Source organism: Podarcis tiliguerta (genome assembly GCF_965153285.1).
Source record: "Podarcis tiliguerta genome assembly, chromosome: 2".
In the NCBI taxonomy this organism is placed as follows: Eukaryota; Metazoa; Chordata; class Lepidosauria; order Squamata; family Lacertidae; genus Podarcis; species Podarcis tiliguerta.
The window spans coordinates 113,894,008-113,909,538 of NC_139535.1; the positions used below are offsets into that span (position 1 = coordinate 113,894,008).

The following is a 15,531-nucleotide window of genomic DNA, read 5'->3' on the forward strand; positions in this document are numbered from 1 at the left end:
GTGCGGCTTTGCGCCCCGTGCCAGCAGCTGGGCAGACCCAGCTCTGCGGCACTCAGGTGGGGGCTGGTTGCAAAGTCAACGTTCAAGCGAGATGGGGGCATTTCTTTTTCACAGCCCTGACAAATTGCTCTAGGCTGCATCTTTTATCAGCTCCCCTGCCCTCTCCCCACCCACCCATCCAAAGCACAATGCCTTGTAGCAATCACAGTAAAGCGCAGCCATTTTAAGGATGCGTTGGCGCCAATTATTTCTCCCGGGATATGTCCTGGGGAAAGTTGGAGCGGTTGTGCCACATCCTTGGCGGAGTCACTAAATGCTGCTCCACCTGCAGGTGTGACTGAGGGGGAAACTCCCTGCAATGTTCCACAAGGAAATATTCACTGCAAGCAATATTGGATTTGCTCCCCATGAAGCTCTGTAGCAGATCTTGGGATCTACTATCTACAGATCTACTTAGCTGCAGACTGAGGCATTGTTAGTGAGTGGTTCCCTAAACTGGCTGGCTGGAAAGTTGCCTGCTCTTGATAAAGGTATACCTTGGGGGTACTTCTGGAGCCATGGCTGTTGCTTGAGGCTCAGGAGTGTCATCTATCAACTTCGGCTGGTGGCCCATCTGTGCTCTTATTTGGACAGGGGTAGCCTAACTACTGTCGTCTATGCTCTGGTAACCTCTAGGCTAGACTACTGCAGTATGTTTTATGTGGGTCTGCCTTTGAAGACAGTTCGGGAACTTCAGCGGGTGCAGAATGCAGCGGCCAGATTGCTCACAAGGGAAAATAGTTTAAGCATATAATGCAAATCCTGGTCTGTCTGCACTGGCTGCCGGTTAGTTTGCAGGCCCAATTCAGTATGCTGGTTTTGACCTATAAAGCCTTGAGGGGTTCAGGATCACAACACCTCAAGGAACATCTCTCTGCATACAAGCCGCCCCAGGCCCAGCGACCATAATCTGAAGCCCTTCTTTGTGTTCATCCTCTGCAAGAGGTCCGGAGGGCAGAAATACAAGAATGGGCCTTTTCTGTGGTGGCTCCCTACTTGTGGAATGCTCTCTCCAGGGAGGATTGCCTAGCACCTTTGCTATGTATCTTTGGGTTCCAGGCAAAGACTCTTCTCCCAGGCCTTTGGCGAATTAAACAATCTACGGCCTTTTAAACGGGGTGGGTGACGGTTTACTGTTTGTTACTATGGTGTGTATTTTTGTGATTTTATATTGTAAACTGTCCTCTGATCCTCGGATGAATGGCAATATAGAAATTTAATAAAGATAAATAATTAAATCTAATCGCTTTAAGTACTCCGGCTTGCTGCTTTAAGGTAAAGGTAAAGGGACCCCTGACCATTAAGTCCAGTTGTGACCGACTCTGGGGTTGCGGCGCTCATCTCGCTTTATTGGCCGAGGGAGCCAGCGTGTAGCTTCCGGGTCATGTGGCCAGCATGACTAAGCCGCTTCTGGCGAACCAGAGCAGCACACGGAAACGCCGTTTACCTTCCTGCCAGAGCGGTACCTATTTATCTACTTGCACTTTGACGTGCTTTCGAACTGCTAGGTTGGCAGGAGCAGGGACTGAGCAACGGGAGCTCACCCTATTGCAGGGATTCGAACCACCAACCTTCTGATCAGCAAGCCCTAGGCTCTGTGGTTTAACCCACAGCGCCACCCGCTGCAAACAGGGTTCAGAGGGTTCAGAAGAGAAGAAGAGCAAGGAAGGATAGCTCCTCTGTACTCATCTTAGAAAAGAGCTGGGTGGTGTAAGCACACCTGGATACAAAGCCTCCTGCCTAGAAAAGCATCTCAGTCTCAGGTACCTCTGCCTCAGTCTTTTGCCTCTCTGTGGACATTGCAGCATCCACAAAATGTGCAACAGCTGGGAACTCTTGCTTTAGTGGCTAATGCCCAGAGCAGGGAAGAAGTTGATTGAGCATTGAATCTCTCCTGCTGACATCAGTACTAAAGGCCTTTCCACACAATCAAATGAAGCACGATTCAATTGCATTTTATGAAGTAGGTGATAGCTCCCCAAGTCCCAATGCAAATAAGTATGATATCTCATTCCAATATAGTAGATGGAAGGACTGCATTGCCTTGTCTTGCTGCGTGTGTGTGCGATGGAGGACAAAAACACAGGAGAAGATTAAAAAACGCAGAATAGCAGTTTTATCCTTTTATAAATGGCCCAAGGTATTTTGAATTTTTCAATTCTTTTTCAAGGATATTTTTCTTTTCCTTCAAGAGGCCATAATAAGTGGGGGAAAGGAAATCTACTTTCCCCAGAAAAAGAATGTTTAAAACTTTAAATGCATATGACTATTGAGAATAAAACTAGTATTATAGTATTTTATACTATTGCTCTTGTTTGCAAACTGTGAGGTACATAAGGACCCAAGACCCATAGGGACCTGTTTGAAATATAATAACAACAACAGTATAGATAATTTAAAACCAACAATTTAAATTTCAAAAAATGGCCCAGGGAAAAGTAGCTTGTAGGCTTGAGGGCATGTTTTGCATTGAATAATGAAGGAGTGGACAACTACCAGGAGGAATTAGATTTTTCTAAAATAAATAGACGTCTGCAAAACGATGTGTGCCAGAGCGGTGGTGCTGGAGGGAATTGGGTCACTAATAATAGCACAGAATGCTAACAGCTGACTCTTGCACAACCCCATTTCCCCACCCCACCCCCTGGTAATACTGCAGATTAAATGCTGGGAAAATGTGATATGCCCACAACAAAAAATGCAACCTTGGAGGAGGACTGTGTGCATCAAATTCGGTAACAAATGCTCGTTGATTCAGCAAAAAAAAGCTGATTGTGTGGAAAGGCCCTCAGCATATGCCTTTAGTTTTCTCCGGCTTGGAGATGGTTAGCCCCCTTGATTATGGTGGGGGGGCTGGGGGCGAGAACAATTTATTCACAAAAATTGTTGCTCCATATAAGCTTGCAGTGAACAAAATGCCTATGTGCTTTGGAACCCGGGTTTTCCAGGACAAGGAGGAGATTCCCCTTAACAGCGATAAGTTCTTTACTGTGTAAGGCCCTGAACAGACCCACGGCCCAGAGTTGCATTGCACATGCCCCACAGCGCTTCGCACAAGCTAAGAAACAGACCCCTGCCAGTAAACACGGGAAGAGTGCATTTGATTTCTACATAGTCTGGCCAGATGGAACACTTTGAAAACAGGAACCCATTCGAGAGCATCAAAGCCCCATAGAACAGAATGTGGCATTCTTGATCCCAGAACACCTGGGCCCCAGAGTGCTCAATGCACACCAAATGCCAACTTCACAGACAGTTTTGGAAGTCTGCTCTACAACCCCCCAAGCCAAGGGATTTCTAGCAACTCTACGTAAGCAGGATGTGTCCACACCTGGCTCTTCCAAGGCACAGGTGGAAACTCCCACACTGTTGCAGAAATTGAAATGCACCATTTCCTCTGTTCAGTGGCCAACAGGCTTCCTCCTCCCGCATGCCCGACAAAAGAACTGTAAGGTAAGTTACCTGCGGTGCAGCTTGCAGTGTGACGGGCGTTAGAGTTTGTGTTTGCTGGCTTGTCACTTGGCTGAAGGGGACGATTCCTGGGATAGGTGCAGGGGTTATTTCAGGTAATGCCTTTACTTCACCTGGAGAAAAGAGGAAACAGTTCGTTTTGTTTACCCGTTCGGGTGATACCCACAGAATGCTGGGCCAAGTGGAGATGGAGGTAGCACTCGTGAGCATGGCATGAAACCGCCTTTTACAGAAGGAAGAGCCATTCAGGGAAGGAACTTGGAAATAGGATAAGGGCAGGCAGAGAAGGGGGGCGGTGTAGCCCACGTGCCTCCAATTCCAATTGTTCTTTAAAATGCATGTGGCCAAAATGTAAACGTGGGCATCACCAAAGCATAAAAATGGGTGTTGTCATTTTTTTTTTAAAGGACCCAATCTGGAAGTGGGAAAACTATAGCATGGGACCTGCAGGTCTCGTCAGTTAAAAGAAAAAGAAAAGACACATTTAATTTTTTTTTAAAAAAGTTGACACATTTGGGAGGGGGAGGGCTTGAGCAGAAGCCACAAAGACCTTTTGGCATCACAGTGGGGTATCAATGGGGCAGTCAATTAAAAAAGTAAACCATAAGTTGATTAAAAATGTTTGGAGGAACATAGATTTTTGGGGGGCATTGTAGTAAGGGATCCTATTTAAAATGTTCTGTAATACTACTTCTTCTTTAATTTGGGGGCACCTGCTTTACACGCAAAGGACAAATGATTAGAGAATTTGCAAATCGACTCATTTTTCTTAATGATAGCTATTTGAGTCAAACCTAACTGTACGGTGATTGTGGTACCCAATCAGAAGAACCATGCTAACACTGCCAACATACCAGGTGAGGGCCCCATTTAACTAGGAAGCCCAGTTGCAGGGAACAGTGTGTGGATAGGTCCACCCATTTAAATCAGGCCCCCAACAAAGGAACAGCAGGCACTTTAGGCCTCTTAGAATTGTTCTAGCAAGAAACTCAGGAGAAAACAAATTACGATACCTTCTACTTTTGCCTAGATAACCTGCAGGGGTCCACTGCTGTACTCCAATCTGAACAACTCACTGCCTAGAGAAAGCACTTGGTATAGTCCTCCATGACTTCCAGACTATCCCTATTACCCAGATGCCTTCTGCATTTGCCCACTTGACTGTTCCTGGCTTTGGCATCTTGCCCAGTCCACACACTTTGCAACCGCTTGCTTCTATCCATCTCTGCTGCCTGAACCCTCTACTCCTGCATGGTGGGCCAAGGCCTAAAGATGGCAACAGGCAGTGTGAAAGCTCATTGGCAAGTGATTTCAGCTGGAGAAACTACTCATCCTTTGGCCTAACCTCTGGAAGCTGGGAGTTAATAGCTGGGTTTCCACTGCTCTCAAGTGCTCCTTGCTGGCAGAATGTCCTTCATGTTTTCACGTGCTCCGTGTTTCCTCACCAGCTAGAGAAGCATTGCTTATTATGATTACTTACATTTGAGTCATTTTACATTAAAAAGTCTCCAAGTGACTTAACATGACAGAATACAAACTGGCAGAATGAAAAAGCAGATCATTTAAAACAGAGTACAATGCAAAATTGTAGGGACGCGGGTGGCGCTGTGGGTTAAACCACAGAGCCTAGGGCTTGCCGGTCAGAAGGTCGGCGGTTTGAATCCCCGCAATAGGGTGAGCTCCCGTTGCTCAGTCCCTGCTCCTGCCAACCTAGCAGTTCGAAAGAACATCAAAGTGCAAGTAGATAAATAGGTACCGCTCCAGCGGGAAGGTAAACGGTGTTTCCATGCACTGCTCTGGTTCGCCAGAAGCAGCTTAAGCATACTGGCCACATGACCCAGAAGCTGTATGCCGGCTCCCTCAGCCAATAAAGCGAGATGAGTGCCGCAACCCCAGAGTCGGTCATGACTGGACCTAATGGTCAGGGGTCCCTTTACCCTTTACAATACAAAAATTCTAAAATGCTCACCCAGCAACATAATAAGGACAAGTCCTACCCCACCTCACTAAAAGATGAAGTAGATACTAACTCAAGTACCAAAGGCCTTGACAAATTAAAAAATGTGTTATTCTGCCTCATAAAAACTGACAATGATGGTGCCAGACGTGTTTCCCTGGGGAAAACATTCCACAGATGGAGAGCCACCACCAAGAAGATCGATTCACTTGTGCCCTCGATTGAGGCACACAGAGAAGGGCCTCTGATGAAGATTGTAGGGTCCTTAACTTTTTAGAAAGTTGGACTTTTTCCAAATGCAGAATATACCACAAAAAGAAGACTAAGAGGCCTGTAGGTTGCCCCCTGGTTGTCCCATTTAACCTACAATTTATTTTATGGCACAGCCTCTTAGGCAGCAGAGCGGACGGAAAGAATGAACGAACAAAGTGCCTCTTACCACCTGACTCTCCCGATGCCTTTGTTGGGTTTTGCTCTAACCCTTCCCTTCCCATTTCACTGGGCTCTGGAGGGCAGCTCACAGGAGCCTCTTCTCTGGTTGCTGCTGCAGTTTTCAAAGTTTTTCCTTCGTTCTCCACAGGTATTGGAGCATCCACGCCCACCTCCAGCACCCGAATGGTCTCATGACCCGACATCACAATCACCTGAAAAGAGACAACAAAGGATAACCTTGTCTAAGGCTCCGCTGGGCCAGTGGCAGCTCCTCTGCCCCGCCATTCAGGCACCCCTTTGACAAAAGGGGTCCGCGAGAGGCACATACCTGCTCATTAACTGTCAACGAGGCATCATGCGGGGGCACGGTGTCGGTGTCCATGACTGGACGCTGGAAGAGATGGTGGCAGCCTTCGGCGGGTCACATACTGCAAAAGGAAGACACAAAGGTCATGGGAGTGTTCGTTGGTCCAAGCCTGGGAGCCACACAGGAAGCCTCCTTTTAATGACTCAGGCCATTGATTCACCTGACGGGCAACATCTCTCCAGGGTCAGAGGCCTCTCCCAGCCCTACTGGGATTGAACCTGGGACCTTGTGAATGCCAAACAGATAAGCTACAGCCCTTGGCACTGAGCTACAGCCCTTTGCACAGCAGTATCTACTTTAGCACAGGGACGCGGGTGGCGCTGTGGGTTAAACCACAGAGCCTAGGACTTGCCGATCAGAAGGTCGGCAGTTCGAATCCCCGTGACGGGGTGAGCTCCCGTTGTTTGGTCCCAGCTTCTGCCAACCTAGCAGTTCGAAAGCATGTCAAAGTGCAAGTAGATAAATAGGTACCACTCCAGCCGGAAGGTAAACGGCTTTTCCGTGCACTGCTCTGGTTTGCCAGAAGCAGCTTAGTCATGCTGGCCACATGACCCAGAAGCTGTACGCCGGCTCCCTCGGCCAATAAAGCGAGATGAGCGCCGCAACCCTAGAGTCGGCCACGACTGGACCTAATGGTCAGGGGTCCCTTTTTATCTACTTTAGCCTATTTTCTTCAAGGCACTATAGAAGCCTTTCTTAACCCACCCAAATCTCACTTTCACCAGTTCTTCCTTTGACTCTACCCGACCCTAACCCAACCCTGCTATTTCTAGTTGAGTCACTGGAGGGCAGCTCAAGGGGTTTTTGCTCCCATGGGCATCTTTGCAGGAACTGGGAGCAAAAACCCCTTGAGTGGCCCCCTAACATGTTCTCAAGCTGTGTTTGTCGAACAGAGTACAGTGGTGCCTCGCAAGACAAAAAGAATCCGTTCTGTGAGTCTCTTCGTCTTGCGGTTTTTTCGTCTTGCGAAGCAAGCCCATTAGCGGATTAGCGCTATTAGCGGTTTAGCGGCTATTAAAGGCTTAAGGGATTAGCGGATTAGCTGCTAAAAGGCTATTAGCAGCTTAGTGCTTTGGAAAAAGGGAGTGGGGAGCGGGGAAAAAAATCCAGGAATCGCAAGACATTTTCGTCTTGCAAAGCAAGCCCATAGCAAATTCGTCCTGCGAAGCACCTCCAAAACGGAAAACCCTTTCGTCTAGCGGGTTTTCCGTCTTGCGAGGCATTCGTCTTGCGGGGCACCACTGTATGGGTTTTGTCATGAAAGGGAAGGTGATTCCATGACAACGGCTCATTACCCCATAGGGGCCAAAGCAGGCAAAACAGATCATGTGAACTGATCTAAAGAAGAAGAAGAAGAAGAATCAGGGTTGTCAGACCTTTAACATCTGGGGGTCCAGAAAGTCACAATTCTTTCTGCTATCATCCACATTTCATCTTAAATTTCCTATTTTGGATTATTTTTCCTTGCCATGCTCAATTACTGGATGGGGGGGGGGCGGTGGTAGCCTCACTTGTTGACAGGACAAAACAGTGTTCCACTCTTACACGTTTTTCATTACTTCGTTGGGTCACGTTTGGTCCCTCCGCTGCCTTGCGGAAAGGTAATTGCCTTTATAAGAGTCTCATGCATTTTTTATAACGAGTGTCTCTGTGACGCACTTGGCTTTCCTGGGTGACATTCAAATCTACTTGATGCATGCAGGAAGGAGCTCTTTATTTATGCAGACACATGCAGGAGCCCACAAATTACAACCACTGAACCGGCCAGAAATTGTGTGCACCTGAAAAAACCTAAAGAGCCTTCTTGCCATGGCCATCCCCAAGGACTCTGGTGAGGGCAACGAGTGGGAGGAGAGAGGTCGTGGCTCAGAATCCTCCCGCTCAGAGCCAGATCTTTCCGTTCAGATTCTCCTTCTGGAAGACTCACAGGCCCTCTCCTTCTTGGCTCCGGGGTAGGAGGCAGGCCAAGGCAGTGCCAGGGAGGCCCCCTTCAATGCCAGATGGAGGGAGGGAGACTCAGAAGTCGGGAAGAGGAAAGTCAGCCTCTGAAGCACCGCCATGTCACTTGTTCCATGTCTCTGATACACAAAATATGAGTAGGCTCGGCCGACAAAGCCCGGCAGGGCGAAACAAGGTATTATTCCGGGAATCCTTGTCACGTTTAAGTTCTTTCGTCTGACACCGGCATACAACAGCTATATTTTGCAAAGGCACATGATACGATCTTTCATATCCTTTGTCTGATATCTGCATACAACAATCATACTTTGCAAAAGCAGGTGTGGAACATTACAAAGAAAAGTTCACCTTTTGCAAGTACTGCTCCTTAAAGTTGTTACGTTTGACACTTGTATTCGCTAAGACATACGTGGAACAAAAAAAAAAGCTTTTATTTGGACATTACGTTTAAAACAACGGATTCTTTTATACATACGTGGAACACAAAAGCTTCTATTTGGACATTACATATAGAAGAACTGATCCATTTGTATTTCCTGTTCTAAATGTTGGTCCTTAATTGCTTCTACTCAATTAGGTAATGTGAAAAGGGATATGTTTATATGATGTATAAAGAATTTATATAGTTAAACACAGCCAGTTACATTGTGGGTATATTTGTTAATTCAATTTATGTAATTATTGGTTTGACAGTGTTGTGTAACCTGTACAGTCACAGACAGCAACTCCTGATCCTGGAATCACGAACTGCCTTTAGCGGACTATGAAGCTTGAATTGGTTTGCCTTTCCACTGGTACCCAGGGCCATCTTGATTAATTTCTGCTCTTCTCCCATTCCTGAGTTTATACTGTCAGAATAAAGAATAGCTTCTTAACCCCCAAGGAAGCACACCTCTTGCTGTTGTTCTGGAGTGGGAGCCACAATAATTATTTTATTATTCTTTATTTAACAAAATGTATATGCCGCTCGTGAAGCTGAGGCTCCAATACTTTGGCCACCTCATGAGAAGAGAAGACTCCCTGGAAAAGACCCTGATGCTGGGAAAGATGGAGGGCACAAGGAGAAGGGGAAGACAGAGGACGAGATGGTTAGACAGTGTTCTCGAAGCTACAAACATGAGTCTGACCAAACTGCAGGTGGCAGTGGAAGACAGAAGTGCCTGGCGTGCTCTGGTCCATGGGGTCACGAAGAGTCGGACACGACTGAACGACTAAACAACAACAACAAATATGCCGCTTGGTTGCAAGCAGAACCTCTGCCTGGTTTTACTTAGGGGTTCCCATGGGCCGAGCTAGCAGTCACTAAGGTCTGAGTTGAGTTTTTCCTGTCTTCCAAACCGGAATGAGTTTGAGAGCCTTTTCTCCAAGTTTTTCCAAAGTCGTTTGTTATCGTTCTCCACATGGCTACTCTGTTCTCTGCTCACATTGTCCACTCCTTCTCTGGCATCTCAAGGCCAGGTAGCCTTTGTCAACTATGATACTCTCAGTATACAATTTCCTGTTATGCACATAGCTGAAATTCTTTCTTCCTAAACCTCATTCTCACACAAAGCAAATGAGGAGATAAATGAAACATTATCTGGGCTGTTACATTTCAGACCGTGGGGCACAAACTACATAATGATGCATCTTAAATGAGATGCCAGGGACAAGGTTCCTCTAATCTAGTTGTTTCCCAGGCATGCTCGCTTTTCTATGTACAAGAACGCAGCTGCAGTTGGAAGTGGTCTAATGCAAAAACCCATCTCCCACCTCATCTGCTAATTGCAGGAACCACAATCCAAACATGCAACTTAACATACATCTATAAAACTTCAGTGCCCCTCAAGGTTCAACCTTCAACCACTTGAGGCGAGCTGTTAACAATGTGCTCTCTACGTGTGTGTGTGTGTGTGTGTGTGTGTGTTTGTGTAAAGTGTATATCTAACCAAGCTGGAATGTGAAAGCAGGAAAATGTGCTTTAATTGCATTTCCTGAAAGACTTCACTGCTCTTTCCCTTTGGACTGAAGGGAGTAGTATATTAGCATATAGCAAAATACTGATCCCATAATCACTATACTTTATAATAGGGTAGGGAGCCTGCAGGCTCTGCAGAAATTGTGGACTCCAGCTCCCATCAGCCCCAGCCAACATGCCCAATGGCCGGGGATTATGGGAGATGTAGTCTAACAACACAGGTTCTTCCTTCCTGCCTTGGTTTTTTTTACTCAATGTTTATTTAAAGAGGTGGGTTTTTTAATAGAAAAACCAACCAACCACAAACTAAGTACCCATACATACCACCCTTCCCACCCTATTAAAGCAAACACTAAAGTAAGATAATGGTAGTATAGCGAGTTAGAAAAGTGGCAATGGGAAAGCTCAGTCTGTGTTCTCTCAAGTCCCACCTCTGCTTTACGAAACAAAGATTCAATCATAGTTAGCCCAGGACAATACAGCCTTATTTTGTTTTAATTAATTAAGAGAATCGTTTGCATAACTCTTCCATTATGTATTTATGCTTGCATGTGCATGTAGTTGCAAAGCACAGTGTAGCGTAGCCGTTACAGACGAGGACTTGGAAGACAAGGGTTCAAATCTCCAATCAGCCGTGAAGCTCGCTGGATGCCCTAGGGCCAGTCACTGCCTCTCAGCCTAACCCACCTCGCAGGGTTGTTGTGGGGGATCAAACTGGGAGAATAAACAGTCCACAAAGAGAACATGGTGTCAGAAGAGTGCCAGACTGCAATCTCCCAAAGCAGCCTTTTCCAACCTTGTGCCCTCCAGATGTTTGGAACTACAACTCTCCATCCCTGGCCGGATGAAGGGACTTGTCTAGAACATCTGCAAAGCACCAGGTTTCAGAAGGCTGTATTTTAAAAGAAACTCACTGGGGAGGTAGGGCTGGAGACAGCCTTCAAGGCCTTCACCACGACATAAGGATCATTTTTGTGCATGTTGTCCAAGTCCTGGGAGCTGTCCAAGTCCTGCAGGCCTAGTCTGACTACCAGGTCTTCCTTTTTTCTGCTGCTTGCTGCCTCTGCCAACTCTAGCACAGACCTCTGTACTTACTAACAGTACTTACTTACTAACTGCTCTGTGCCTTCAAATGGCCAAGATGGAACACTGGGAACTGTAGTTTCGTGCTGATAATTTGAGAAGCAACCCGTAGCCCTGTTCAGAACTATATCTCCCAGGTTTCCCTTGGGAGATGAGATGGCTAAGGACTTAAATGGTCTAATGATGTATATATGCCTGGGGGAGGCGTGCGGATATAAAAAGACACACCTGTTCCCCCTTGGGGAAGTTTCTCTCTGCACGGAGCTTTGGTAACAAAGGCCTTTGGAGAGCCACTTTTAAAACCTCAGATTCCTGATCACGAAAGCGATTGTGGGAGCCTGAAGATAGCCACAGTACGACAGCGTTCCTGCTAAGATATTTATAATCTTGTGAAAAAAGACTCAGATCTCTTCAGGCCCTCCCCGTGGGACAGAGTCAAGTGGAGAGCTATTTTTCGACGCTGTGCAAAGACCAATTAGCAAGAGAGGCTATTAAAATAGGCATTTCATAATGTCAAGCTCTGTGTGCATGTTCTCGCGAGTGGGCTGGATCTCATTTAGCACACATTCCGCCGGCTTGTAGTAGCATTTTTGTTTTGCTCCTTCACACGTTTTCGCAATTAATGGGACAAATAATTTTGCCCAGATGGCAATGCAAAGTGCACACCGAAAGAGAAACAGCCATTTCGCAGCAGATGGTGACAAAAGAAATGAAATGCGCAAAAAGGGGGGGAAAGGGAAGAGGGCGATTTGCAACACCCCGAGCCCCACAGTGAATAGAATTACCATGTTTAATTACAAATGCCGATGAGTCAGAAATATAACTGTCCCAGATACTATTCCAGAGGGAATCTTATCCTGAACGCGCCACAGGTAAGAAGCACAGAGCCTGCAGAGATGCCCTCACTTACCATCAGAAAACTGTCGGGATTTAACCAGCGCCCCAGATCTCTCGTTTAAATCCCAAGAGAACTGGCCAACTTCTGTAAGCAGACTGTAGGCCTGCGTCTGTTGCTGCGTAGGGATGTTTCTTAAGACAGGAGGTAGATGAAAGTGGTTTGAGAAAAGCATAGCTCCCTATCATTGCTTCCCCCCCTCCCCTTTTGTTCATGGAAGCAATGCAAAAACCCACAACGCCATAGCTGTCAACTTACAGATTTGAAAATAAGGGACCAGCAGCCTTGAAAATAAGGGACCAGCAGCCAAAATAAGGGGCCTGCAGCCTCACCTGTTCCAGGCACTCCAGTCTTCCTGTCCTCCTGCAGTCTGGTCAAACTCATGCTGGTAGTGTCGAGAACACTGTCCAACCAACATTGTAACCAGAGGTTCAACTGAATAGAATTTGAATCACATGCAGCCTCAGCTTAAGATGGCTCCCCGGCCTGGCTTTGCACTGCAAAGTTTGCAGCAGCACGTGCAACAAAATGGCGTCCAGCATTCAAAACCCCCCTCAGCTTGCATTAACTAGCCACACACAAGGCATGCAAGCTCCATCCCCCAGTCGTTCTAAGACTTCTTTTTTTTCCTTGGCAAACAATAAAACATCTATTGGTCTTAACACTAAAGACCCAACTTCCCGTCTATTCCATATTTCAAATTCATATTACTTATTGCCAATACACATTTTTTTTCATAATTAAACTTATTCTCAATAAATCTAATTTCTTCTATCTACCTAGCAACTATTACTGAAGTTCCTCGAATGCTGCAACAGAAATTAAACTACTATATTTATTTTTCAGATATTCTTTGAAAACCTCCCATTTAGAAACAAATTCCTGTTTTGATTTATTCTTTATTTTTTCTGATAAACCATCTAATTCAGCACATTCTGTCAGCTTTTGGATCCAATCTTGAATAGAGGGGATTTCATTACTCTTCCATTTTGCTGCGATCAAAACTCTTGCCGCCGCCGTGGCATATAAAAAGATACCCTTCCTCTTTTGTGGAATATCCAAATCTGTTATTCCCAGGAGGTAGGCCTCTGGTTTTTTATTGAAAGAGATCTTTAGCATTTTTTGCAGTTCTGCATGTATACTCTCCCAGAATACCTGTATTTTCCTACATATCCACCACATATGGAAGAATGTTCCTGAGTCTCCGCATCTCCAACAATTACTTGACACATTTTAATACATTTTTTAAAGTTTCCATGGTGTTAGATACCATCGATGTTGCATTTTTTGAAAGTTCTCTCTAATCGTGTAACAGTTTGTGAATTTCCAATTGATCTTCCATAAATTTTCCTGTTGGGCCATGGTTATTGAATGGCCAAAATCCTGGGACCACCTCACCATTGCCGCTGTTACCTCCTCCTCCTTGACTGTCCAGTCAAGGAGGAGTCGGTAAGTTTTGGAAAGAGTTTTTCTTTTAGAATTTACAAGATCAGATTCGAATCGGGAAATTTCTACTGAGAACCCCTTTTGTTTGTCAGATTTAAATTTTTCAAATAACTGATGGTATTGGAACCAGTCTGAAATGTGTTCTCTTATTTCCTCAATTTTTTAAAATTTTATTTAGTTATTTTCATTTTTTAGAAGTATTAGACTTCTTATTGGGTGAGCAACACAGCCAAGCAACACAGTTGGAGCCTCCCTCCTCCCTGGCCGGCAGGGAGGGAGGGAGAGGAGCTGCTTCCTTTGAAATCTGGGAAATTTAAGGGACATAATCAATAAGGGACAGCAGTGGGACGCGGCGCTGGGATAAGGGACTTTCCCGCCAAATAAGAGACAGTTGACAGCTATGGGTTAACCTTTCAATCAGAGAGACTGAGACAAAAAAAAGAGTACCTGTCAGTTTATGGAACTCTCTATCTACAAGTGCCCCAAATTCCAAATTACCAAACATTGTCAGCTACTTGTGAGTAGGCTTGGAGGGAGGTAAAGGATGACGAAGTATACTATACACCCTGGCAAAATAACATGATTGGAGTCCAGAACGCAGCTTGTGGGGCGGGCGGGGAAGCTCAAGGTAGAACTATGTTATGTCTGGCTGTAAAAACAGTCAGAACAGATTGGAAACCTGGCGAGTTCTCCGACTGCAGTCTTTCGATCCTATCTGGCTACTGGCCTCAGTATTTTCCATTTCTAATCTCATTCAAGATGACTCATCCTCATTCCTGGAAAGTCTGCGCCAGGATGGGCCAGCTAACAAAGGCCTTTGTTGGCTGATTTTCTTAAAACACATTGACAAAACATAAGGGCAGATACCACGGCATTTGTTAAAAGCTGTTGGGAGTGGAGTGGGGAAGGAATTGCAGCCCAAAGCTATAAAGTAATCTGTCATCAGATCTGGCTGTTTGGCCGACTACCCGGCTGCTCCTAAAACAAAGCAGAGTGGCTAATAATAGCCTTGCTCTGAACCCCGACATATATAGAAGGAAGGAAAGCTGCCGGCAGAAGGGTTCTTGACTTGTAGCTGAGCATTAGCTACGGGAGCAATAGTCCATATTTGCAAATAAATAAATAAATGCAAGCTTTGCCAGGAAAAGGTAGTAGCTGATATATTCCTACTTGCAGAGCTATATGATGGCGCTAGAAGATAGCTTGCCCATTCCTTCCTGGCCTTGAGTTGTAATTAAAAATAAATAAATCCCACATCTATTCAATGGCCAGCTTTTTAAAAAGTAGAGACATCACCTTGCCAACAAAGGTCCGTATAGTAAAAGCTATGGTTTTCCCAGTAGTCATGTATGGAAGTGAGAGCTGGACCATAAAGAAGGCTGATCGCCGAAGAATTGACGCTTTTGAATTATGGTGCTGGAGGAGACTCTTGAGAGTCCCAGGGACTGCAAGAAGATCAAACGCATCCATTCTTAAGGAAATCAGCCCTGAGTGCTCACTGGAAGGACAGATCCTGAAGCTGAGGCTCCAATACTTTGGCCACCTCATGAGAAGAGAAGACTCCCTGGAAAAGACCCTGATGTTGGGAAAGATGGAGGGCACAAGGAGAAGGGGACGACAGAGGACGAGATGGTTAGACAGTGTTCTCGAAGCTACAAACATGAATCTGACCAAACTGCGGGTGGCAGTGGAAGACAGGAGTGCCTGGCGTGCTCTGGTCCATGGGGTCACGAAGAGTCGGACACGACTGAACGACTAAACAACAACATTCAATGGCATTGTTTTCCATTATAGCCATGACTTTTCCATCTCTTTATCATGTGAAGGGGAGAAGCAACCCAAATAACTCAGTGAGTTACGGCTGCTGAGGAAACAAGTCCAGGTCTGAGCTGAACTTTGAATGAGATGAGCACACCTAGAGAGAC

The 15,531-nt window shown here is 45.8% G+C and overlaps 1 protein-coding gene across 1 annotated transcript in view; it reads right to left on the reverse strand.

The window, feature by feature from the left end:
- POU6F1 (POU class 6 homeobox 1) overlaps window positions 1-15,531 on the reverse strand; it is a 40,375-nt gene that overhangs the window by 11,650 nt on the left and 13,194 nt on the right. Inside the window, exons 2-4 of the mRNA XM_083427549.1 lie at window positions 6,228-6,327; window positions 5,907-6,111; window positions 3,502-3,623 (exon numbers count right to left, since the gene is read on the reverse strand). Coding sequence (XP_083283675.1) covers window positions 3,502-3,623; window positions 5,907-6,111; window positions 6,228-6,281 — 381 coding nt within the window. The 5' untranslated portion in view covers window positions 6,282-6,327. The remainder of the gene's footprint in view (window positions 1-3,501; window positions 3,624-5,906; window positions 6,112-6,227; window positions 6,328-15,531) is intronic.